The 24,896-nt window shown below is 36.2% G+C and overlaps 2 protein-coding genes across 2 annotated transcripts; both read right to left on the bottom strand.

The window, feature by feature from the left end:
- Positions 1-3,868: 3,868 nt before the first annotated feature.
- On the bottom strand, positions 3,869-7,522 carry LOC132718402 (uncharacterized). Its single transcript, XM_060702096.1, has 3 exons — positions 6,251-7,522; positions 4,764-4,888; positions 3,869-4,108 (listed from the first exon to the last, which is right to left on the bottom strand). The coding sequence occupies exons 1-3, from the start codon at positions 7,429-7,431 to the stop codon at positions 3,993-3,995; spliced, it is 1,422 nt and encodes a 473-aa protein (XP_060558079.1). The 5' UTR covers positions 7,432-7,522; the 3' UTR covers positions 3,869-3,992.
- A 2,325-nt stretch (positions 7,523-9,847) lies between these two features.
- On the bottom strand, positions 9,848-23,493 carry LOC132718379 (uncharacterized). Its single transcript, XM_060702071.1, has 3 exons — positions 22,022-23,493; positions 20,752-20,876; positions 9,848-9,960 (listed from the first exon to the last, which is right to left on the bottom strand). The coding sequence occupies exons 1-3, from the start codon at positions 23,284-23,286 to the stop codon at positions 9,848-9,850; spliced, it is 1,503 nt and encodes a 500-aa protein (XP_060558054.1). The 5' UTR covers positions 23,287-23,493.
- Positions 23,494-24,896: the final 1,403 nt, after the last annotated feature.

Below are 24,896 nucleotides of genomic sequence, written 5' to 3'. Positions count from 1 at the left end.
TTAATGCTAGAGGCATTTTATAGTACAAGTAATATCTTGAGTGTTTTAACCTAATTTGGGTATGCTGAAGACGATTAGGGTGGATACCAAGAAAATAAAATTGACCTTGACCTTCTTAAGGTCAATTCAAAATGGCCGCTTAAATATACTAAAATAGGTCATTAAAACTATGATACAATATGATGCAATTAATTATTCTTGTCAAAATCAAATGATTATTCAATATGATCAGATTTTAATGAAATTGGCCACCAAATATAGCGATTATAAGCCTAATGGCTCAATTAACAGTATATACAGTACTGTTTTACTAGCACGTATAACGTATAAGACTAAGATTGAAAAAAATCACTTTTTATTTTTTGTTAACTTGACTTATATTGAACAATAAACTTAGTTTATAAATATTACCAAAGAATAAATATTTCGTAATAACAAATTAATATTTCGTAATAACAAATTAATATTTCGAAATAACAAATTAATATTTCGTAATAACGAATCAATTCCGGGAGAAAGTGTGGAAAATGTCACTTCATGTGTTCCGTAATTTTCAACATTTTTTGTAGCTATGATTTTTTTTAAGTTGTTCATTTTTTTCTCATATATTTTGCACTAATTATGGTATTTATGGTTTAAAATGAGTATTTAAAAATTATTTTGAAATGTTAAAAAGTGTCATTTCAATGCCATAAACACAACACAAACCGAGACAAAAAGTGTTTTAAAAATATACTACGCCCCCCACAAAAAAAACAAACAAACAAAAAACAACAGGTCTTAAAAAATGGCAACAGTAGGAATCCAACCATAGACCTCTCACACATCAGTCAATCACTTAACTGGCTGTGCTACTGCGGTAGTAACGATGACGTTTACAATTTTAGCAGGTATGACATTTACTAACATTAGTTTCATAGTTTTTTTATTTTATGCTTTTCAGTGGATTACTGATTTATTCGTGAAAATTATATTTGATAATTTCACAGTGAAATTATCAAAATATAATTTCACACTTTTCAATGACGAAACTACTTTCTTAAGATTTTCCCCATGTGGTACCTCAATTTTATTTTTGCTGACAATTCTGAAAATGTCAGGCTGTTTCGAGAGAAGCAAAGCTGAAATTGATAAATAACTGAAATGCCAAAAGTAATAAAAAGAAGAAAACTTACTTCTATTCATCTAAATTACCAATCAGGTAATATCGTCTCTTAATTTTTTTGTTTCATTTTTACAAACTGAAAAATACATTCCTTCCACATGCAAAACTGCTCTTGATGACATTTGGGCATATTTAAGTTTACCATCTTGTTTAAAAATAAGTGACTATTTAAAGTTAGAGTTAAAAACAACAACAACAATAACAACACCATATTTTCATGGAGTCATAAAATGTCTGAAAGCGGGAGATTGCTACGTGTGCTTGGTATACCATAGCAGCTCTCGAAAATTTTGGAATTCAGTCACGGTTTTGAGAAAATTCTACAAGAAGATTATCACATCATTTGATATACATTAGCATTCCGAGTACCCTCCAATAAATTTCCAGGATATCTTAAAGTAACAGCAAAGTTATCTTTAAAATATTATTTGTTATAAATCGAGTAATATTTTCTTTGACCATATATAATAGTCCCGTGGGTTGTCTACATAGTAGAGGTGTTAAAATATAATTGTAATACACCCTTTGTTAGCCATTGAAATAGTATTTTATGTATAAAGGATTTTCAAAAATGGTTATTATTCAGAGCGGGCGCTATGGTGCAGTGGTAACACTGTCTGCCTACAAATCAAGGGGTCGTGAGTTCGATCCCCCGCTACTCCACTGAACGAATAAATGACTGCAAGACTGACAAAACCAGGACATAGACACAGAATGACGGCAACGAGAGAAACAAGAGAAGACCTTAACGGAACAGGAAACAAGTACCGAAAATACAAGACCGAAGACGACGACCGATAACAGAAGGAAGAACAGAGACAAGGACCGCTAACAGAAGAAGAGAGACAGAGACCGATAACAGAAGACCTGACAACAAGCGAACATAGACGAGGATTGATAACAGAAGAACAGAGACAGGGACCGATTACAGAAGAACTGACAACAAGCGAACAGTTACGAGGACTGATGACAGAAGACCAGGGACAGGGATCGATAACAGAGACGGAAACCCGATTACAGAACAGGACAGGGACTGATAACAAAAACGAGGATTGATAACAAATCAATACAGACGAGAACTAACAACTGAGAACTGAGACTAGGACCGATTATGAAGAACGAAGATCACGACCAATAACAGAAGAACTGACAACAAGAGAACTGCGACGAGGACCGATAACAGAAGAACGCAAGTCACGACCAATAACAGAAGAACTGACAGCAGAGAAATGCGACGAGGACTAATAACAGAAGAACGAAAGTCACGACCAATAACAGAAAAACTGACAGCAGAGAAATGCGACAGAAGAATAAAAGTCACGACCAATAACAGAAGATCTGACAGCAGAGAAATGCGACGAGGACTAATAACAGAAGAACGAAGACGACGACCGATAACAGAAGAACTGACAACAAGAGAACTGCGACGAGGACTAATAACAGAAGAACGAAAGTCACGACCAATAACAGAAGAACTGACAGCAGAGAAATGCGACAGAAGAATGAAAGTCACGACCAATAACAGAAGATCTGACAGCAGAGAAATGCGACGAGGACTAATAACAGAAAAACGAAAGTCACGACCAATAACAGAAGATCTGACAATAAGAGAACTGCGACGAGAACCGATAACAGAAGAACGAAGACGACGACCGATCAGAAAAACGAACACCAAAACCCAAGAGTACTCAGAAAAAGGTGCCTTTAATAATGTGTATTTTGCATGCACACGTTTTAACCTCCTCATACATATTTACGCTGTGCAAAATAAGTAGGCATCTGAGTAGCCACTCTAATGCTTGCATAGAGTGCAAGATAAAATCTAGCAGATAGGGCAGGAAAGAGTGTAGTGTTCGCTGCGTAAACCCTAAATATGTTTAAATGCCTTAAAATTTTCAGTACTATCTTTAATATTACTTCTATATTACTATTATATTAGCCTATAGAAAATGTCTGCCATCTTGGATTTTTCGGCCATATTGGATTGTTTTTTTTTTAATTATGTTTTGGTGTTTAATTTGTTTTTACCTAAACATACTTTGTGACAAATTTCAGACTTTTCCTTTCCTTAAAAATTTATTTGATATATCATCCATTTATGATAAAGAAATTTGGCGGCCATTTTAGTGGTCATTTTAAATGGCCATTTCAATGGTCAAGATCAAGTTTTTCAATTAGGTATCCACCTTTATCGGATTAAGCATACCTTAAATAGGTAAAATACACCAAGATACCACTTGTACTACAAAATGCCTCTAGCATCTTATAGAGAGCCAAATTCCAAAATCAGTCCTGTCTAAATGAACAATTTCAAATATTAGTATAGAAATTAAAAAATTTAACTGCTTAAAGGCACATTATGTCTCAGAAATCCATATATTTAATAAAAAAATCTTTAGAAATGTTAGACATGTCTTTAATTATGTTCTTATAAAGGATCAAGAGTATGTTAGATGTTTAATAACTGAAGAAAGTAATGCTAAATGTGCAGGAATATGTCGTAAGGTAGCAAAATGAAAATCGATAAGTATTTTGACTTCCTTACAAAATACTTTAATTTTAACAATTGCCAACAGCACAAAAGAAGCAAAAGGTAGTTCATCTATATGGCAAATGATTTGTTTTGGAAACTGTAACAAGATACCTAAAAGATAAAAAAAATAAAAATGATTGTGTTTTTGAGGCATAATAGGCCTTTAAAAAACAATGAACGTTTTCTAATTCTATTCTGACAGTACCATTTTGAAATTAAACTGCCTTAAATGACAATGGACTGATTCACAGTCAAAGTAGTGTCTGGTTTTTAAACACTAATAATTGACGAAGTTCAAACACCAACAACTGTTTTCACTACGTTAGAAACACGTTTTAGATCACAGTTCCCTTCTTCCACTATAAACCAATGTTTCCACGACACTGCCCGTCGTATCCTCTTTGCAAATCCTGTAAGAAATGTCCATAATTATTATAAATAAAATCAATAATGTTCATATATATGCGTTTCATAGAAAGACCTATTCATTGAAAATTGAAAACTATTTAGTGTTAGTCCTGTATTAAAACATCATTTATTTAAATTCGTTTGTTAAGAAAGTTTATAGCTTTTTTGAGGAATCACTCTCGAGTTCCAGGTTCTAACTAGAGCTGATCTCATATCTGAAAACATCGTCGTGACTTAAGCGGTCTAGAAACCACAATCATTAAAGAGACAAGAACCTTATCCACTAAGCTACTTAATATTCATATTCATATTCGTTCTCACTTATTTACGTTCTTTATTAAAAAAATGTTTTATTTATCATTATATTTGTTATCACAAAGTCGTTTAGTAATATAGCTATTTATACTTTATTACATTTGTTTATAGTAACCTTGTAAATTTGTGTTCGAGCATTCAGTGTTTCGAATAAATATGAATAAAAAAACAACAAAAAAACAAAGACCCAAATCTTAGAGCGACCGATAATTAAAGCCCCAAAGTTCAGCGTCATACTTAAAATTGGTATATGCCAAGGTAATGCTCTATGCCCTTGTTTATTCAACATATTCTTACTAGGAAAACACAAAGCAAGATCAAATGATAAAATCTATTACTTACCCATCAAGTTATTGTTTCTAATGACAATTGGGCGGGTCTTCTGTCTCTCCTCGCTCGGGAGCTCGTACCACATCCCCTCAACGTAAGATTCTCCTGGTAGCTCATTTAATGTCACATTGCCAAACCTTAGATACAAAAAATAACTTTTATTTATTTATTTATGTTTTTATATATTACAACACAACTCATAAATATCTGGAAAAAAGTGATCCCTACAACAAAATTACATGGAAATTGCAGACTCTGCATGTTTGATTGAGTATGTTCATGAAGTATAATGAAAAAAGCAACATCCTTCACATCCTCTTCTACCGGCTCGAGCGGTACTCAATTCTCAACACTTAAAAGTGCTGAACTCTAAACTGCTTAAGATTTATATGTTTGTACCTTAACATTACTACCATGTACACATATGATGCAATAATTAATGTTGTTTCTTTACCTATTTCAATGTCCATTGTCTGAATTACAAAACATATTAAATTGTCATTCTTCGTCGGAAAAAAAATCAATTGTAGTAGTAATTGAAAATAGTAAATTTTGATAGATAGGACAAAGCGATATCGTTGTCAAGAAATGTCGAATTTTCGGGAGAAAGATCGACGCTACACATTTTATTAAAGACCTTTGATGGAGCATCTGCTTTCATTTGACAGTAAAATGCTTTATATTCACGGCTGCATCAAATTCACAAAACATTCTAATCATGCTCATAATGATAACAACAACAACAACAGTTACAACAACTGTTAAAGATTTATGAAGCGTTATAAATTCGTTGTAAAGACCTTAAGCATAAAAAACCTTTCATTTCTGGGCAACATTGTCAAAATTATCATTGATACTCAATAATGATAACGTTAACAACTGTAAAAGACTCATGAAGCGTTTTAAATTCGTTTTACAAGACCTCAAGCATAAAAACCGTTTATTTGTGGGCAACATTGTCTGTCAAAACTATAATTGCAACTAAATAATGGTAACGTAAGCAACGAAGAACAATCACATTTTCGATGAGAAATAGTAAAACCTTTGCAGAGCAACAGACTCTGGCTGGCTTTGAGATGGTTCTCTAGAGAAGTTCAATATATATATTGTGAAATACTAGTAGAGAAAAACCGAATCCCTAAAGATCGCCCAAACCGACAAAATTGTAAACGTTGCAGGCTCGGTTTGATTGAGCCTGCTCATGGACGGTACTAAAAAGTGGTAGTTACCGTCCACGCCCCTTAACACCGGCTTAAGCATAATTCAACATTTTAACTTGAAAATGGTGTGATTTTTGAATCCAGAATTATCAGTAGATGTTTTCATAAAAAGAGTGGTTGCTATTACAGGATGCCGCTTTGCAATGGTTACAATTTATTTTCAATATTAAAGTATGTTACACGTATACGAAGATAAACGAATCAATTGTGGGTGGTATATGTGAAAATACTGTTAAGATATTGTGAAAAAAATGTGGCAATATTATGAAAATGTCATACCTTTGTTTAGTCATCATTTTAAGTAACTTATCATACTGGCTTTCAATTCCCAACTCTGGCTTGTTTTCAAACTGTTTAACTTTCAAGTATAAAGATCCCCAGAAATGTTTATTCTTTTGCGTGGCGAACAATACAATAAAACCCGTATTAGTCTGGAAAGTGGACGCCATGTTGACCATCATGTCTTTATCACCCGCTTTGAAACCTGGCACCGGGTTGGAGAACCAAACAGACTCCACGTCGAGAAGGAGAACGTTAACTCCGGCGTTAAGAAGAACATAAATAATTTGCAACTTTTTTATGGTAAGTGGAAGTCCTCGCAAGTTTGCCTCGGGCGTGTCAGGTTCTAGTGGATAAAGCGTAACTCTCGGCCATTTCTTGGACAGAAATTCCTTCGACTCACTGCCGTAAGTAACAATAATCAAAGAAGAATGAATATCCATGACCTGGGTGTTACACAACCAATTGTTTGCAAACACAGCATTATCTTCATGCACGAAAGCAAGTAAAAGGATTTTCGGGTCTGGTGCAGAGCTGAGAACATCTTTTGCAAGAGTCACGATTCCTTTGAAAGTGTCTTTACTACTTTGCAGATCTGCATCCGCTTCAATGGCTTTCTTGTATTCTGCGATCTCGTTAACAATCTGTACATCTTTATTTGCATTTACAGAAAGTTTGACTGGAGCTGGCACATTCACAGGTTTAATTTCATTTTGCTTCTTCGGTTCTATTTTAGTCTCCTTTTCCACAGATTGTATGTTCTGAACCGGAGGTTTTGGTTTGTCTTGCTTGTCACCGGCTATTGCTTGATTATTCTGTGTATTATCTGCGTTAACCTTTGCTACATTTTGCACGTCTTTTTCAGCTTTCTTCTCCTCTTGCTGAACATTGTTGGCAGCATTATTTTCTTGTGCTTTTCTAATATTTTCATTGTACTGCTGTTGAATTTTCTGAAGAGTGTTTTCAGGCGCGTCCAGATCTTTCCCTCCTGTTATCTCTTTAGGTTTTTCATTCTCCTTGGTGTCTTGTTTAGTATTCTCTTTGATCTCCATCTGTACGCTCCTCTTCTTCATTTCCTCCTCCTCATCTTCAGGTGTGGCATTCCTAGTAAGAAGTACGAGTGAAACTATAAATAGTGCCAGAACTGCTGGTGGTATTTTGTTGAATATTCTGAAACGCATTTTGCCTATTTTTTTCCCTTTGTGTGATTTATTATTTCCTTATTTCCTTGCTAACGTTGTGCAGTGTTTTATTAAATCTTTAAGAGAATATTAACTTCTCTTTCCTGTAGAATATTAACTTATTTGAATCAATGATAATTCTTAAAGTGTCTGATCAAACAAATCATCGCATATGTTACCAAACGGCTGAACAAAAGAAAATTGATTTAAGGTTTTAAATTTTTCTTTTTTCTCTCTCTTTCTCTCTTTGAAGTGTAATCACATAGAGGTGAAGATATCATTTTATTTAACCGATTGATTTAAACATACGGTGTCCATATCTTTATTTTTGAATACATGTAGTAAATGCAATGAAAATTACAAAACTACATAAGTGTAACAAGTTGCTGCACATTAAGAAATCAGACTTTCTCTAGAGATCGTAGTAAACGTGTTAAAATTAATATCAAGCAGAAAAAATTAGGATTCACTCATTCGGGTTGTCTGCTTAAAGGAGCTCCACTGAGGCCAAAAAGTCTAAAAAAATAAAAATTTGAAATTCTTGCATAAATCGAGTGATGCACTTAAAAGGGAAAAATCTGCAAAAGATAATAATAGAAATAACCTGAAAGTAAACTTCAAAATCGATATTTTCACTATATGTAGTCAGTTTTGATTGAAATGCGTTGCAACGCTTTTCATTTTATGGTCATTTTGCACAATAAAAATAATTATTTTGGTCAAACGGAGTGAAAGAAATGATATGAAATTTTGCGTACACGTTATTAGTCGAGACCTACATCAAATGGTGCACAAATTTTGAAAGAAAATATGTCCAGTCTTTTCATGTCCAAACCTCTCGGTGGAGTCCCTTTAATATGGAAGACAGTGCTTATTCACCAAGGCTAAGACAAATAACCGTCCCACGATCACCTCACAAAGACAATCGACCCATCGGATAGGAATCCGAGACGGAAATGAAAACTGATTAATGTATAAATACTGCAAATACGGGCCGGTTAGCTTTAAACATTGTTGTTGATCTAGTGGTGCTGCTTACTTTTTCAAAAGAATATGAACTTAGTGGGGCACATTGCTATCACTCAAGGCGTCATCGCAGTGTGCTAATGATTGTTTTCATACTTTGGCTTTTCGCATTAAAAACATTATTCTTGACCACTTTCTTAGGTAGCCTTTAAGTATCAAACATGTTCCACTGAGATATGTTCGGATATATAATTATATCAACCAGGGCTAATTAAGCAAGTGTATTTTCTATTGTAAAACTTATAGTAGTTTAAAAAATGATACAAGTTGTAATTTTAATTCACTTAATTTCGTAGAATTTTTGTCACACATGACCTTTTCTGGGTCCTTTAATTTGTGGATTTACCATTTTTTGTAAGGAAGTAAAATTCAAATAATGTATTGAAAAATAATCTTGCAGCAGACAAAACGAAATTCCGTTTGATTTCAAATTCGTGGGTTGTCCTATTCGTGAAAACCATGAAAATTAGGGCCCCGCGAATAATTTAATGGTTTTGCAGTAGCTTATGAAAATGGTAAATTATGCACGGTACAATTGATTTGTTGTAATCTACTTGAAAAGGAAAGTATTGAAATCTAATATTTTTATTATAGTTCTTTGACGATTTATAATTTCTTAAACTATAACTAAGATCTACACATACACAGAATTGAAACATAAACTCGATTCACATTCCTCCCCTTACAGCCGAACGCAAACTCCTTTCCGGACGAACACAGATAGCAATCGGAACATCTCGGCTTTATCAATAATAACTCCGAAGTTTGACGGAAAGGTCCGAGAAGATGCGATTGAGATGATAGCTCCACTCTTCGACCATTTAGCTTGCATTAATGTAAGTGTACGCAAAATGTGAAATAGTATCTTTAATATATAGTAATGTACAATGTCATTATATGAAAATCCTTTAGCGAGCTCTGAGGTCCTAACCTCTCCCAATATATCCTTTCATCAAGAAAACGCATAAAATAACAATTATAATTAATTGCAAGAACGATAGACGAAATTTTGAGCAACATTATTGTGTAGAAAAAAATTATCATAGCATTCCTGGAACTAAAGTATAAATGCAAGGGCCTGTTGCAGGAATAAGCAACCCATTAACTGATGAAAATAATGGTATTCAAATTTCTTTATAAGCCTGATACAAAACGAAAACCAATAACTATAGCATTTACATAGATCTAGATCATAAAATCATAAATTCAAAAAATCTTTATACTTGAACTTACGAAATTATTTTAAATAAGACATCTTTCATCATAAATCACTTGATAATACTTAAAATATCAGTTATCTATATTTTTTGTTTATTACATGTATGTCACCAATTTTCTCTATTATCTATTTATGCTTATATATGTATGTCACAATTTCCTAGTATATGTATCATTTATGTTTATACATGGATATCACAGTTTCTTCAAAGTTTCCGGTATTGCACGTGCTTGCTCTAAGGATCCAATTCCCCATGCTTAGCTCTGAATCATTCGCCTCGTTTCCTTTTAAAGAACGATTGATTTTATACATTATATAATTTACAAATGTAAGATGTTTTAAATAAATTCAGTGTAATCAGAACGCCGATTCCATTAATTAATTATGCAGTCACAGCTAGTCTTTTAGATTTTGAACTTTTTCATTCTGTTTAACTTAAACGACTTTTAGGTCCGACCTCCTGAATTCTTATATATGATATCTGTGCAGCGTCTGTTTGAAATATGCAAAAACTTTAATAGATACTAACAAGTTTTGAGGCAATGCCTGCAATTCATTTTCTCTAATACTCCCGAAAGCCTGTTTTTCTACTGTCTGAAGTACGCGGGCTAACGCTAAGCAGTCCTCTAGCGGGCAACAGTATGAACTGAGCGGTGCTAGCATCTACGATGCTAACATTGACTGGAGGGCTAGCAGCCTAGCGGGCAACAGTGTCGAACTGGCGAGGTAGCGTCTAGCAGGCTACGCAGTGTGAACTGCGGGCTTGGCGGTGCAGCGGGCTAAAACTCTAAACTTTATTATATGACATAAAAAATGTATATAACATTACCTGCAGTGTGAAGGGGCTGGCAGCAGTCTGTCGTGCTAGCAGTGACTGGGGGGCTGGCGCGCAGAGGCTAAAATCTAAAAACTTATGATAGAACATAAAAAAACTTTATGATCACACATTACCTGCCAGTGTAAGGGCGAGCTATGCGAGTTTGTAGCCGGTCAGCAGTGTGAACTGGGCGGCTGTCGGCCAGCGCTAACATTAAACTTTATTATTGAACAAAAAACGTATGATAATTACCTGCAGTGAAGTTGGCGGGCTAGCAGATATGTAGCGGCTAGCAGTTGTGAACTGCGGTAGTTGCGGCCAGCGCTCAAAAATCTAAAACATTATTGATGACATTAAATGCAATCATGATAACATTCACCTAGCATTGTGAAGTGCGGAGCTAACAGTGTAGCGGCTAAGCAGTGTGAACGCGGTGGCCGGGCCAGCGGCTAATAATCTAAAACTTTATTGATTCAACATTAAAACCTTGGATACATTTACCTATAGCAGACTGGATTGACGGAGCTACAGTGCTAGCGGATGCTTAGCAGTGTAGACTGGCGGGCTGGCGCCACGGCTAAATCCTAACTTTTATTACTCTTACATAAAAGTATGATACAATTTACCTGGCAGGTGAAGTGGCGGGCTATCAGTTAGGGGCTAGCACTGTGTAACTGGGCGGCTGTGGCACGGTAGCTAAAATCTAAAATTTATTAGATTCAACATAAAACTTATTGTAACATTCTATCAGTGTTGAAATTGGACGGCTACAGTGTTACGTCATACAGTGTGAACTGGGCGCGCGGCGTGCCAAGCGGGCCAGCCGTGCTAAATCTAAAAACTTTATTGATTGAAATAAAAATGTATATGAACATTACCTGGCTTGTATGGTCGATGTAGCAGTGAGGGCTAGCAGTGTGACGGGCGGCGCTGAGCGGCAGCGGGCCTAAATCTTAAAATTTATTAATAACATAATAAAATGTATATGATACCATTACCTATGCAGTTGTGATGGGGGCCTATCAGCTGATAGCGGCTAGCAGTGTGATACTGGGGGCTTGCGGCCAAGCGGAGCTTAAATCTAAAACTTAAATGAACATAATTAAATGTTATGATACTACCTGCCAGTGTAGAGTGCGGCTACACAGATGTAGCGGAGCTAGCACTCTTGTGAACTTTGCGCTTGGCGCCAGCGGGCATTAAAATCTAACTTTTGATTGATTTTGTAAATAAAATGTTATGATACATAACCTGGCAGTCTGAAAGTGGGCGGCTAGCAGTGTGCGGGCTAGCAGTGTCTGGCGGCTGGGGTGGCGGGGGCCAAGCGGTAAAATCTAAAACTTTATTGATTTGAACATTTTAAAAACTTATATTAATTATCCTGGCAGTGTTTTAACTTGCGCTAGCAGTTGTTGTAAGCGGTGCTAGCAGTGTGAAACTGTGCCTGGCGCGCCAGCGGGCAAATCTAAACTTTATTGACTGAATCAATAAAAATGCTTATTATTACATTATCGCAGTGTGAAGTTGCGGGCTAACGTGTAGCGGTTCGCTAGCAGGTGAACTGGGCGGGCTGCGGCAGCGCTAAAAACTAAACTTTATTGATTTCAACCATATAAACCTGTATGATACATTTCCTTAGCATTGAATTGACGGTCTGACAGAGCGGCAGCAGTTTGAACTGCGGCTTGCGGCCACGGCGCCTAATCTAAAACTTTAATCGATTGACATAAAAATGTTGATGGATACATTACCTGGCAGTCGAGGGAGCTAGCAGCTTGTACGTGTACAGTGTGAATGGCGGCTGGCGCCAGCGGCTAAATCTAAAATTTATACTTTGAACATAAAACTTATGATACTATTACACTGGCGTGTAAGCTGGCGGCTAGCAGCTTGTAGCGGCACAGTGTGATACTTGGGCGGGCTAGGGCCAGCGGATAAAATCTAAAACTTTATGATTGAACAAAAAATTTATATACATACTGCGAGTGTGAATTGGGGCTAGCATGTATAGCGGCGCTAGCATCGAACTGGTCGGATGCTGGCGGGCCACGAGCAAATTTTCTAACACTTTATGATTCAACATTAAAACCTTAGATACATTTCTAGCATGTAATTGGACGGACGCTTGACAGCATGTAGCGGGCTAGCATGTGAACTGGCGAGCTGGCGGCCAGCAGACAGCGGCTAAATCTAAAACTTTATATTGAACATAAATGCTATGATACATTTACTGCAGTGTTAAGTTGGCGGCTAGCAGTGTAGCGGCTAGCAGTTGTGAACGGCGTGCTCGCCAGCGAGACTAAATTCTAAACTTTTATTGAATAACTAAAAATGTTATGATCATTACTGCGTTGTGAAGGGGCGGCCAAGCAGTCCTTGTTGCGGGCACAGGGAACTGCGGCTGCGCTGATGGGGACAGCGTGCTAAAATCTTAAACTTTTTATAATAACATATAAATGTTATGTACATCACCCTGGCAGTTTAAAGTGGGGCTTAACATTTGTAGCGGCTACAGTATGTTGACACTGGGCGGCTGCGGCCAGCGGGCTAAAGTTTAAAACTTTATTGAATTGAAACCTAAAATATGTTCATAAACATTACCTGGCGTGTGATAGTTGGCGGCTAGCAGTGTAGCGGCTAGCAGCTGTGAACTGGCCAGGCTGCCGTGCAAGCGGGCTAAAATCTAAAAACCTATTGTTGATTACTAAATAAATGTTATATACAAACTGGCGTGTGAAGTGCGGGCTAACGTCTGTAGCGGGCCTAGCATGTAACTGGGCGCGCGCGGCCAGCGGTGCTAAAATCTAAACTTTATATGATTCAAACATTTAAACCTGATGATACAATTTCTAGGCTTTTAAATGAGACGGACGCTGACAGCTTTAGCGCTACGTTGTAAACACTGGCGGCGGGCTGCGGGCCATCGGATTTGATAATATCTAAAACTTTATTGATTGAACATAAAAAGTTATATACGATTACCTGCAGTGCTGAAGTGGCGCGGCTATCAGGTAGCGGGCTAAGCAGTATGTAATACTGGGCGGGCTGCGGGCACAGCGCGATAAAATCTTAAAACTTTATTGAGTTGAAACATAAAAATTTATGATACATTACACTGCTAAGTGTAAGAGGGTAACTCCAAGATCACTTTACGGTCTAAACTTGGTCACGCTTCCTTAAAATCCTAGGTTACTATGTAGAAATGTTCATTTCCGCCATAACATCCAGTTTTGCACAAAGGGATAGAAATCAGTGATATAATACTGTGCAATTACATATGAATGATTTTTGGGGCTTCGGTACAGTAGGGGGTTTCCTTCAGAAAGATAAATCAAATAACACTTTACAATTCGCTCCTACATAAACTGAGTTATTGTATGGAAATGACTTTTCAAGGTTTGACTTGTGATCTTTGATTTTAACCAACCTCGTGAACAGCTGTTCATTTGTAGTTAATTCTTTTTTGCTAATTGTATGCAATATTACAAAAATAAAGCAGATAAATTTATCGTACCAAAAAATGTTCTCTTTAATAAATATCTCATAATTTGAAACTTTAGAGACAGTATTTTTTATTGTTGAAATGTTTATCTTCAGACATATTGCAATACTCGAAAGAAGTGGCCTCGATTAATGGTGAGAAAACCTTTTTAATGGAAACGTAACAACAATATTATGAAAAGAGATTACGAACGCGATACAATATTTGAAATATAGCTCTGTTAATGACTGCTTCATTGCAGAAATGAATGCATCATTTACTGCCACGCCGTTTAGCGCGTCGGTAGCGCAACTCAAGTATTTACCAATTATGTTACTACTTGTGCAGAAAGACACCATCAACATTATTTTTAATTTAGATTAAGTTACATAAGCTGACTCACGATAAAAACATATAACATTACTGAAAACTTTGAAAATCTAATCTGTAGTAGTTCGATTTGAAGTTGTATATTGTTTCAAGAGCATGCATATTATGTCGTCTAAATCTTTGTTGATTATGGGGCCAATTTTAAGAGAAATATTACTAATGATTTTATACCTTATTTACATTGATTTTTGTAAGTCTTAGTTTTGTATATTGATTTTTTATGACTCAACGAAGTAGGAAGGCATTATTAGAGTTTGCACGCGTCTATAGAAGTACGTCCGTCCTTCCGCTCCGCTCATTTTTGTCCGGAGCAATATCTCAAAAAGTATTAATGGTATCAAACTTCAAACTTCATAGGATGGGATAGATCATTAATGAGGAGGAGTGCAGTGCACAGAATGAATAACTCCACCCTGCATATTTTTTGAGTTATTTGCCCTTTTTTCTGCTTCATATAGTGGATATTATCAACTGAAACTTCATAGGTGGTATAGATCTCATAGACGAGAGTGCCAGCACACAAAGAATTTATAAACTGTACCGCATAATTTTTTGAGTTAATTGCCTTTTGTTATTTCAGCCATCAGTATTCCATAGGTTTCAAAATCTTAGTAATCACTTCACCCATCGTTTTTCATTCACAAAATTACCTCCTTTTAAATTGAATTATTTTGCAGTCTACTAATATTACATTCTTACAATGAGCAAAACACATTTGCTCTGTTAGAATATATTTTTCCTGCGACCATTTTTCACACATCTATGCCCTTTGATAACTTTCAGTATAATATTGGTGCATCAGCTCTTTCTTAACTCCCTTTACCGATTTCTTAAACTCTATTACAGACAAGCAGCATTTATAGATGATGTAAAGAAATTTTTTTTATCCTGCTGCATTTTACCATGACTTATAGCCTTTTGTTTATTGCACTCATAGCATTTTTAATGCATAACATTTTGGGCATTCAAATCTCACCATTTTCTACTTGGCTGATTTCTAATAAACTTGCACAGAGACTTAGAATTATGTTCTGTACATTATTGTAAAGGATTTTTCTATCAAGCAATTTTCTCCAGAGTCAAACCTTTCTTTTATTTAGTCATAATGTATACGCAACTTACTCCTCATGTACTAGTCATGATCACCACTTGTTTCTTAATACGATGCAAAATTGTGTTACACATTATTGCTTGCCAGCAAGTGGAACAGTGTCCTGAGGACACAGTCAAGTTTTAAATAATTTTTTGAGACCATCTTGTCGACTTCTTTAACTTTATTGAATATTAAATTATAATCCTTAATATTCTTGATACGCATCCATAGAAAGGGAGACACAGTCAAAATTTTCCATTATTTTAGATTTAATTTCTATCCAATATTCTATTAAATGTCATCGAAATGAATAGACTAAGCAGTACCATTGAAACAAAATTATTTTCCACAATAGAAAAAAAATGTTTGGTTTCCTAAACCTGCACCCAACGCGGTCAAGTTTACAGCATTTAATTTCACATATAGTTATCACCTGTTGAACTATAAAAACGTAAAAAACCGTCAAATGAGCGACTTTAGAGCTTTGTTTTATCTCTACTAAATTCTACTAATTTGTTTGTTAACTTCTAGGATGAATTCAAATGACTTAATGTTTGAAACGACTATTCATTATCTTCTGCGTCGCCATTCGTCAACAATTAGACTTAATGTTAGGATTTTAAAACTCACATTATAAGTATTATACAGACAAAAACATGGCAGGGTATTTTAATCACTTTTAAACTTCATCTTAGCATAATTTAAGTAAATATGGTAAATAATATTGTCATTAATTTTGCCTGATATCCTTTAAGCAATTGTCTTTTTTTACGTTTACTGTGTAAATTTGAGTTTATTATTGAACTACAAAATTTCTTACATTAATCCGGATATTCATTTTGTTTCATTTTTTGTTGTTCCAACTTGTAATATAATGATGATTTTTGAATGACACTATTAACATCATTTTTAAAAACTTCTCTGCATAATTTTTATTGGACAATTTACTGTTATAACATAATAGTTACTTTTTAAAAATTATTTTTAAACTCTCTATATTTTTCTCGATATTATCTGTAATTTCAATAAATAATCACCGCTTTACCTAGAGTTGAATAATAATTGATTTGTAGACCTATGCATGTTTTATAGCTTTAACCTATTCATGCAAGTATTTCTTATTTTTAACTTTAAGTCTATCGAGTGTCATCCAAAAATGATTGACGTTGTTCTATGCTAGATATCAGAATAGGATATTTTGCGGGGATTCTAATAAATACATTTAGTTTATGTGCTCCTCTATGTTGTAATCATGACATACAATCATTTTCATTCAAGTATATATCTTAATGCATGGCAAATTTGATCAATTATCTTGATTTGACTGTATTATTGATTTCTTTTAAATTATGTTTTTTTCTCGAAAATCTAAAATTATTTTAAGCACACACCTCAGAAAACAAGAAGTACCAAAGCATCAAACGCTAAGTTATGTCATTATATTAAATGACATTTCCCAATATGTTTGACACAATATTCAACAATTGTTCTTCATTTTTATCATATTGAAAATATTTAACGTTTAATCATGTATTTGATTTTCAGTTTTTTCATTCGTTTGAACTATGTATATGCACATCCACGATACATAATAACTTATGTTGGCGTGAGTATTTAGAAAGTATTTTTATGTTGTATGATTTCATAGTAAGAACGCATTAACTCGTGAAAATTTCGAATTATTTCGAAAGTTTATTAACCACAAATACTGTTCCTTTGAAAATTTCTTAATAGTTTTGTTGAATAAATAATTTTAACATAATATTTGAGATTGTTATAAGTATAGGTTATTGTTTTATTTTTTAATTTTATGGAATTATTGCAAAGCCTATGCGCAAGCGCCCAGCATAAGTTCATATTCAAATTGGAAAATATAAATCGCGATTTTCTTTGTATTTTTTGTCAACTGCCCGTATTGAAAAAAAATGAAATCAGAATTTTGATCACAGAGAAGCAACCTGTTGCATCGTCCGCAGCAGAAAGTTTTTTATCAATAAAAAGACGACAAAAACTCCTCTATAGTTGATATTTTATTTTTTAACCCCTTAATGACGTTTTCGGGAGTTTTCTATAAGAGCATATAGGCAAATTAAAAACTGTTCAATAAGAATTTTTTTGTTAAATCTTGGCATGTTGTTAAAATATGAATAACGAAACATTTTAAGCAAAAAGGAATTTGGGGTCACCGTTCTCGTTTTGAGTTATATCAATAGCTGGGCCACAATAGCCGGTTGATCCATTCCACAATGTTCGGTGCCTGGACACTAGAATCATACTCAGTGGTTGGGCAAGTAAACAGTGTATTCTTGGCAGACGGCGCGTAATGCGCACCGACTGATGTGGGCATCTTAGATGTTCGCAAAGGCTGAGTATACTCGTCAAAGCACATTAAATTAAGTGTTAATGTCCGTAGTTTGTTTCAGCCTGCCGGGATAAGGAGTTTTAAAAAATGTCTAGATTTTGCTATTAAAACAAAAGATGCCAGTTGCCATAATCCATGCCCTTGGTTGGTTGAGACCATAGTTCTAAATTGATATACGAAAATATTGTGACAGGAGTGACTCCCCAGAAAAATCTCTGCCCCTGGACTGAACCCGGTATATTAACCAGTTCGCCACAAGTTGGCTCGAGTTACAAGATTCTTGGTTTTAATCTTTTGATATCGTCCATAACTGTACCTGTTCTTGCCATGATGAAAAAATCGCCGACTTCAGTAAATTGAATGCATGAAACACGCCAGCCCTCCCACTTCACACTTCTTAGAAAATGTATCATGAGGTTTTTCATATTGTCACACTTTAAGAAATATTAAAGTTTAGCCCGCTGCCGCCAGCCCGCCCAGTTCACACTGCTAGTCCGCTACACTGCTAGCCCGCCCCCACTTCACACTGCCAGGTAATGTATCATAACGTTTTTATGTTCAATCAATAAAAGTTTTAGATTTTAATCCCGCTGGCCCGCCAGCCCGCCAGTTCACACTGCTAGCCCGCTACACTGCTAGCCCGCCCACTTCACACTGCCAGGTAATGTATCATAACATTTTTATGTTCAATCAATAAAGTTTTAGATTTTAGCCACGCTGGCCCGCCAGCCCGCCCAGTTCACACTGCTAGCCCGCTACACTGTTAGCCCGCCCCAACTTCACACTGCAAGGTAATGTATCATAACATTTTTATGTTCATTAATAAAGTTTTAGATTTTAGCCCGCTGGCCCGCCAGCCCGCCCAGTTCACACTGCTAGCCCGCTACACTGTTAGCCGCCCCACTTCACACTTGCAGGGTAATGTATCATAACATTTTTATGTTCATTAATAAAGTTTTTAAGATTTTTTAGCCGCTGGCCCGCCAGCCCGCCCAGTTTCACACTGCTAGCCGCTACACTGCTAGCCCCCACTTCACACTGCCAGGTAATGTATCATAACATTTTTATGTTCAATCAATAAAGTTTTAGATTTTAGCCGCTGGCCCGCCAGCCCGCCCAGTTCACACTGCTAGCCCGCTACACTGTCAGCCCGTCCAATTCACACTGCTAGGAATGTATCAATAAGGTTTTAAATGTTGAATCAATAAAGTTTTAGATTTTAGCGCTGGCCCGCCAGCACCCGCCCAGTTCACACTGCTAGCGCCGCTACACTGTTAGCCCGCCCACTTCACACTGCCAAGCGTAATGTATCATAACATTTTTATGTTCATTAATAAAGTTTTAGTATTTTAGCCCGCTGGCCCGCCAGCCCGCCCAGTTCACACTGCTAGCCCGCGACACTGTTAGCCCGCCCACTTCACACTGCCAGGTAGTGTATCATAACATTTTATGTTCATTAATAAAGTTTTAGATTTTAGCCCGCTGGGCCGCCAGCCCGCCCAGTTCCACTGCTAGCCCGCTACACTGCTAGCCGCCCACTTGTTCACACTGCCAAGGTAATGTATCATAACATTTTTATGTTCAATCAATAAGTTTTAGATTTTTAGCCCGCTGGCCCGCCAGCCCGCCCAGTTCACACTGCTAGCCCGCCTACACTGTCAGCCCGTCCAATTCACACATCTGCTAGGAAATGTATCATAAGGTTTTAATGTTGAATCAATAAAGTTTTAGATTTTAGCCCGCTGGCCCGCCAGCCCGCCCAGTTCACACTGCTAGCCCGCTACACTGTTAGCCCGCCCACTTCACACTGCCCAGGTAATGTATCATAACATTTTTATGTTGAATCAATAAAGTTTTAGATTTTAGCCCGCTGGCCCGCCAGCCCGCCCAGTTCACACTGCTAGCCCGCTACACTGCTAGCCGCCAAACTTCACACTGCCAGGTAATGTATCATAACGTTTTTATGTTGAATCAATAAAGTTTTAGATTTTAGCCCGCTGGCCCGCCAGCCCGCCCAGTTCACACTGCTAGCCGCTACAACACTGCTAGCCCGCCCACTTCACACTGCCAGGTAATGTATCATAACGTTTTATGTTCAATCAATAAAGTTTTAGATTTTAGCCCGCTGGCCCGCAAGCCCGCCCAGTTCACACTGCTAGCCCGCTACACTGTTAGCCCGCCCACTTCACACTGCCAGGTAATGTATCATAACATTTTTATGTTCATTAATAAAGTTTTAGATTTTAGCCCGCTGGCCCGCCAGCCCGCCCAGTTCACACTGCTAGCCCGCTACACTGCTAGCCCGCCCACTTCACACTGCCAGGTAATGTATCATAACGTTTTTATGTTGAATCAATAAAGTTTTAGATTTTAGCCCGCTGGCCCGCCAGCCCGCCCAAGTTCACACTGCTAGTCCGCTAGACTGCTAGCCCGCCCAGTTCACACTGTTAGCCCGCTAGGCTGCTAGCCCGCCCAGTTCACACTGTTTATCCCGCTAGACTGCTAGCCCGCTCAGTTCATACTGTTAGCCCGCTAGACTGCTAGCCCGTTAGCCCGCGTACTTCACGGACATTGTTTTTCTATATAAAACCAATTGAAATATTACTAAATTTATGGTTTTCAGGTTTTAACTGCACCCTTGCATATTGACTTTTGTCAAATAAGATTTGAATAAATAGATACATAAATCAAGTATAAAGGGTGTAAAACTGTTGCTGACGAAATTGTGCTGAAGGAATTCTAGACACTGTAAAATTGAAATACTTTTTGTTAATTTCTTAAAACAGATTCAATAAAAGGTGTCTCTGTAAACAGATTTCAGCGTTCCAAAACTACCAACATTCTAGCTTTTTCTCGGGCCGAGGATACATTTTACTGGTGGGTAAATTAATAGTAAGTACATGTAGTAATTATTTAAAAAAAATAATTTTACCTTCAATATAATTATTTCTGATAACAACAGGTCTCGTGGCTGCTCGTTCGTTTTCCTTTAAGAAATACCAAACGCCGTCCGTAAATAAATTCACCGGAAGTTGTCGTACTGTCACACCGTCATGTCTGGAAAAAAGAGGAAAATAAGTCGTCTGCTTCAAATAATGCTGTATTGTTAAGCAATACAAATATGAAATTTTTCATTATTTTTTACTAATGGGTTCATAATCACGTGGTCTGTTGTTTTGAAAATAACATACAACGCCCACATTTTTTTTTATATAACTTCAATTTGTTTATTTATACAGGCCATATTACAGTCGACATTACGGCGCGTAAGCAAGATAAACAGCATTTCAAGACTCGCAGAAAAAATTTCAAACGTACGGTACACACATTGCTTATGTATGAAAACATTGTAATAATGTTGGGCAAGTTAAAAACGAACAATCAGCCAAAATTAAGTGGCGCGGCGTGCCGAGTTGTTAACGCTTCTGACTAGTAATCTATGGATTGCTGACCACGTGGGGCAAGCCGTTGTGTCCGATAGCATTAAACTTTACACTCGGTTAGTTCCAGGGAAGAATTTGAGATTACAGCTTCCAACGCAATCGAACTAGAATAAACTAACGTATATTTAATCATCAAAAACCTTATTGCCCACCCTATAGCACCCCTTTTTCCCAAAGCTGTTTGGGCCCAAAATTATTTTTTAAATAAAATGCCGACAGAATGATTCAAAATAAGACTCTTTAATAAAAATTTTAACTAAAAACTTTTTAAACTAAAAGAAATAACCTTTTACTGACTTACTCTTTTTAACATTATTTTTTGAGCACTATTTAAAAAAAAAACTAACTCAGTGGTAAATTCTTTTTTTAAATGTATGAATTTATTTTACCTATCTTAAAAGGGAACCATCACCCAGAAAATTACTAACTGGGGCCACCCCCACTAATATAACGATAGGTTGCTTTGTTATATGAAAATAAGATCTTAAATTATCACAGCGTTTTTTCCATGATGATGGACAAACTATTTTCAAAAAGGAGATGCAATATTGCAATGTTTATTGTGATCATCTTTTTAAACCAGTCTGCCACCGCAAAAGAATGCTTATGTTAGAAATATACTTGACACCGAATCGGTCGTCAATAAAGGCAAAATGGCTGTTATTTTTTCAAAATGGCCGCCAAAATTCAACATCTGCATCATTTGAAGTATGCATTTCAAATTAAAGATAAATTTAGAACATAAAGTGATGTGCTGACCTGTACTTAATCATCGACTGCAGCTTTTCTTCGTATCGATCTTCTAAGTTCAATTCCTTCCGTTTATTACTTTCCTTTTCGTTTATATATTCCATTCGCATATTTCCGTATAGATATTTCCAAAATAGCCGCGATCTCTCCGTGGCATACAGAACAAGGAATCCTGTATTCAGATGGGAGTTGGGGACAATGTTAACGATTATATCAACACCGAACTGTATAGACGGGCTAAGATTCGGTACTGGGTTCTCAAACCAGACTGATTTCTCATCGAATACCAGTAAATTTATACCAGCACGCAGAAGCCCATTTATCAGCTGTAACCTACGAAGAACGCAAGCATCTTTATCTTTTCTTATATCCGCGTAGTCTCCCTTTGAAAGGCTAGGTTGTAGAGCAACAACGTTCAAATCCGGCCATGCATTTAGCAAAGAATGTCTTATGCTTAGATCTCTGGCAACAAAAAGCACAGATTTATGTAAATTGAAATATTTTGTGTTGCATAACCAACTGTTTACAAATGGTAGACAACTCTTGCAAACAAAATTCACAAGGATGAAGTTCGAGACCGGCGCCATCAGCGATATGTATTTTGCTTTGTTGATAATTCTTGTAAATGTTGCATTCGTTTCTCTTAAATGTCCTTCATATTCAAGAGCCTGTCTAAAAGCGTTTAACTTTTTCTTCACAGATTTATCTATCACTGGAGCAGAGTCCTTTGTTTTTTCATCAACAATACCTTTAGTGTTGTCATCAACAACACCAACCTCTACAGTATCATCATCATCATCATCATCGTCGTCGTCATCATCATCATCGTCGTCGTCATCATCATCATTAACATCATCTGTGTCTTTTTTACTATTTTGACTAATTTCGAAATCATTTCCATTTTTGTTTTTGATTTTCTCTTGTAATAAATCTTCACTTTCACCATCTTTTACAAAATCTTCATCACTGCCATCGTCCGCGTCATCATCAACGCGTTTACGTTCTTTCTCTTTTGCAGCGTCATTCACAGTTCTATAATTGTTACTATCGGCGCCGTACTTATCAATCTTGTCATCGACGTCAGAGTGACGAAGCCTGTCTTTCATTTCTTGCATCTTTTTGAGCTGGGAGCCTTGAAGTAAATTCACACCTCGGTCTGGTTTCGATTTAAATGACATGAAATCATAAAACAAATAAAGTATTAAACTCATTGAGACCAGTAAGATAGCCACCCTTGATAAAGAAAGTCTCCTTCCGTATAGATGCATTTCCATTTAAAGCTTTGAAAGATTGTAAAAAAAATATGAATACTGTGTTGTTATATCGCGAAAATGTATGACATCCGTGCCGAAGGTCGCGAAAATGAATTAAATCCGTGCCTCAAGTCGCAAAAATATTAAGTCAGCGCCATTAAATAACGTATATACATACGAAACAAACGTTTTACATGTTAATTTTAATTTATCTTAATCAATATAGCCTTCCAAGATGTTACATGTCAAAGTACGGATTCGTAATTGATTGTTTAACTGTAACAGCAGACATTTTGATTTTCTTTCTTAATTAAAAACAGAGGTTTTAAAGATTTGAAAAGACAAATGATATTTGATAACAGGGTTAATCATGAGAAATATCATCAGGCATAAAAAAGTATCAGATACACGTGTTGTCAACATTATATGTGAATCAATCAAAGTTTACAGTGCCCCTTCATTCTTGTATAAGAACCTATCAACTTAATATAGAAAAAGAATTGGACAATCCGTGAGTATTTGACTATATAATTTAAATGCCATAACCAACTGCAGTGCAACAGGTGTCAAGTTTGTGTAACAGCATAGAACTGTTCTTTCTTCTTTTTTGAGAAAATGTATAAACGGGGGCAAAGCTTAGTTCGTAGAACCGCGGAACGGAATTCTGAGGGTCCCGGACTCTAGCCCCGGTCAGACTGCATTTTTTTTATTTCATCTTGTGATATTTGTCGCCCGACATAGGACCGTTATGGTATATATAGCTCCAGTGTGGCTGGGAATTACTCTCTGTAACTATTATAGAAAATAAATAAAGTTGGGGACTGTGTCACGTTACAGAACTGTTCACTTATTAATTAATTAATTTCTTTGTCACGGATTTCATGTATTTTCGCGACATAACAGCACAGATTTTGTACATTTCCACGACCTGCCTATTTTTTCAATGCGTAGGCGGTCAAATACCTCAGTTTGTAGAACACAAAAAGGTATTTCGGGAGTTCGATTAGGCTTCACATGTTTCTAACTCTGTGACATTTTTGTTGTTGTTTGTTTGATTTTACGTCACACCGACTCAGTATAGGTAATAGGGCGACTTTCCATTTTTTACTGGTGGAGAAAGACCTCAGGTGTCCGCCCGTGCATTATTTCAGGCACGAACGGGCATTTGCGAACGACCGACGTTCCGTAAGCTAGCTGTTTGTTGTCGTTTTTAATTTAAAGCCAAGCCTACAAAATTGATGTTTTTTTGTTGCTCGCAACACTGTTGTTAGTCTTTCTTTATTTCATGTAAGTTACTGTAGTTTTGCGGTCAACCCTTGAAATATATAAAGTATATATTGCCCTTGCAAACAAACAAAAATCTCTTTTAGTCATTGAATCTAAACTGATTGTGTTTGTAAATTAAACGAAAAATTTTTTCACTTAAACACCAAATGGTGTAAAAGACTAACTTTATCATTCCAGAAGTATTAACAATGTATGTTATACCAGTACTTTTACATCAAAAATGATATTTGCACTTAATTCATTATGAAAAAATTACCTTTGTCCCTGTTCTAATTTGAAAAAATAAAACTCCAAAGGGAGGCAAGGAAAACATAAGTTTCATTTGAAGTATGTAACTGATGCTG

The sequence above is a fragment of the Ruditapes philippinarum genome, unplaced genomic scaffold, assembly GCF_026571515.1.
Source record: "Ruditapes philippinarum isolate M1 unplaced genomic scaffold, ASM2657151v2 ctg871_1_1_1_1, whole genome shotgun sequence".
NCBI lineage: Eukaryota > Metazoa > Mollusca > Bivalvia > Venerida > Veneridae > Ruditapes > Ruditapes philippinarum.
This window is presented reverse-complemented; position numbering and strand designations above follow the sequence as displayed.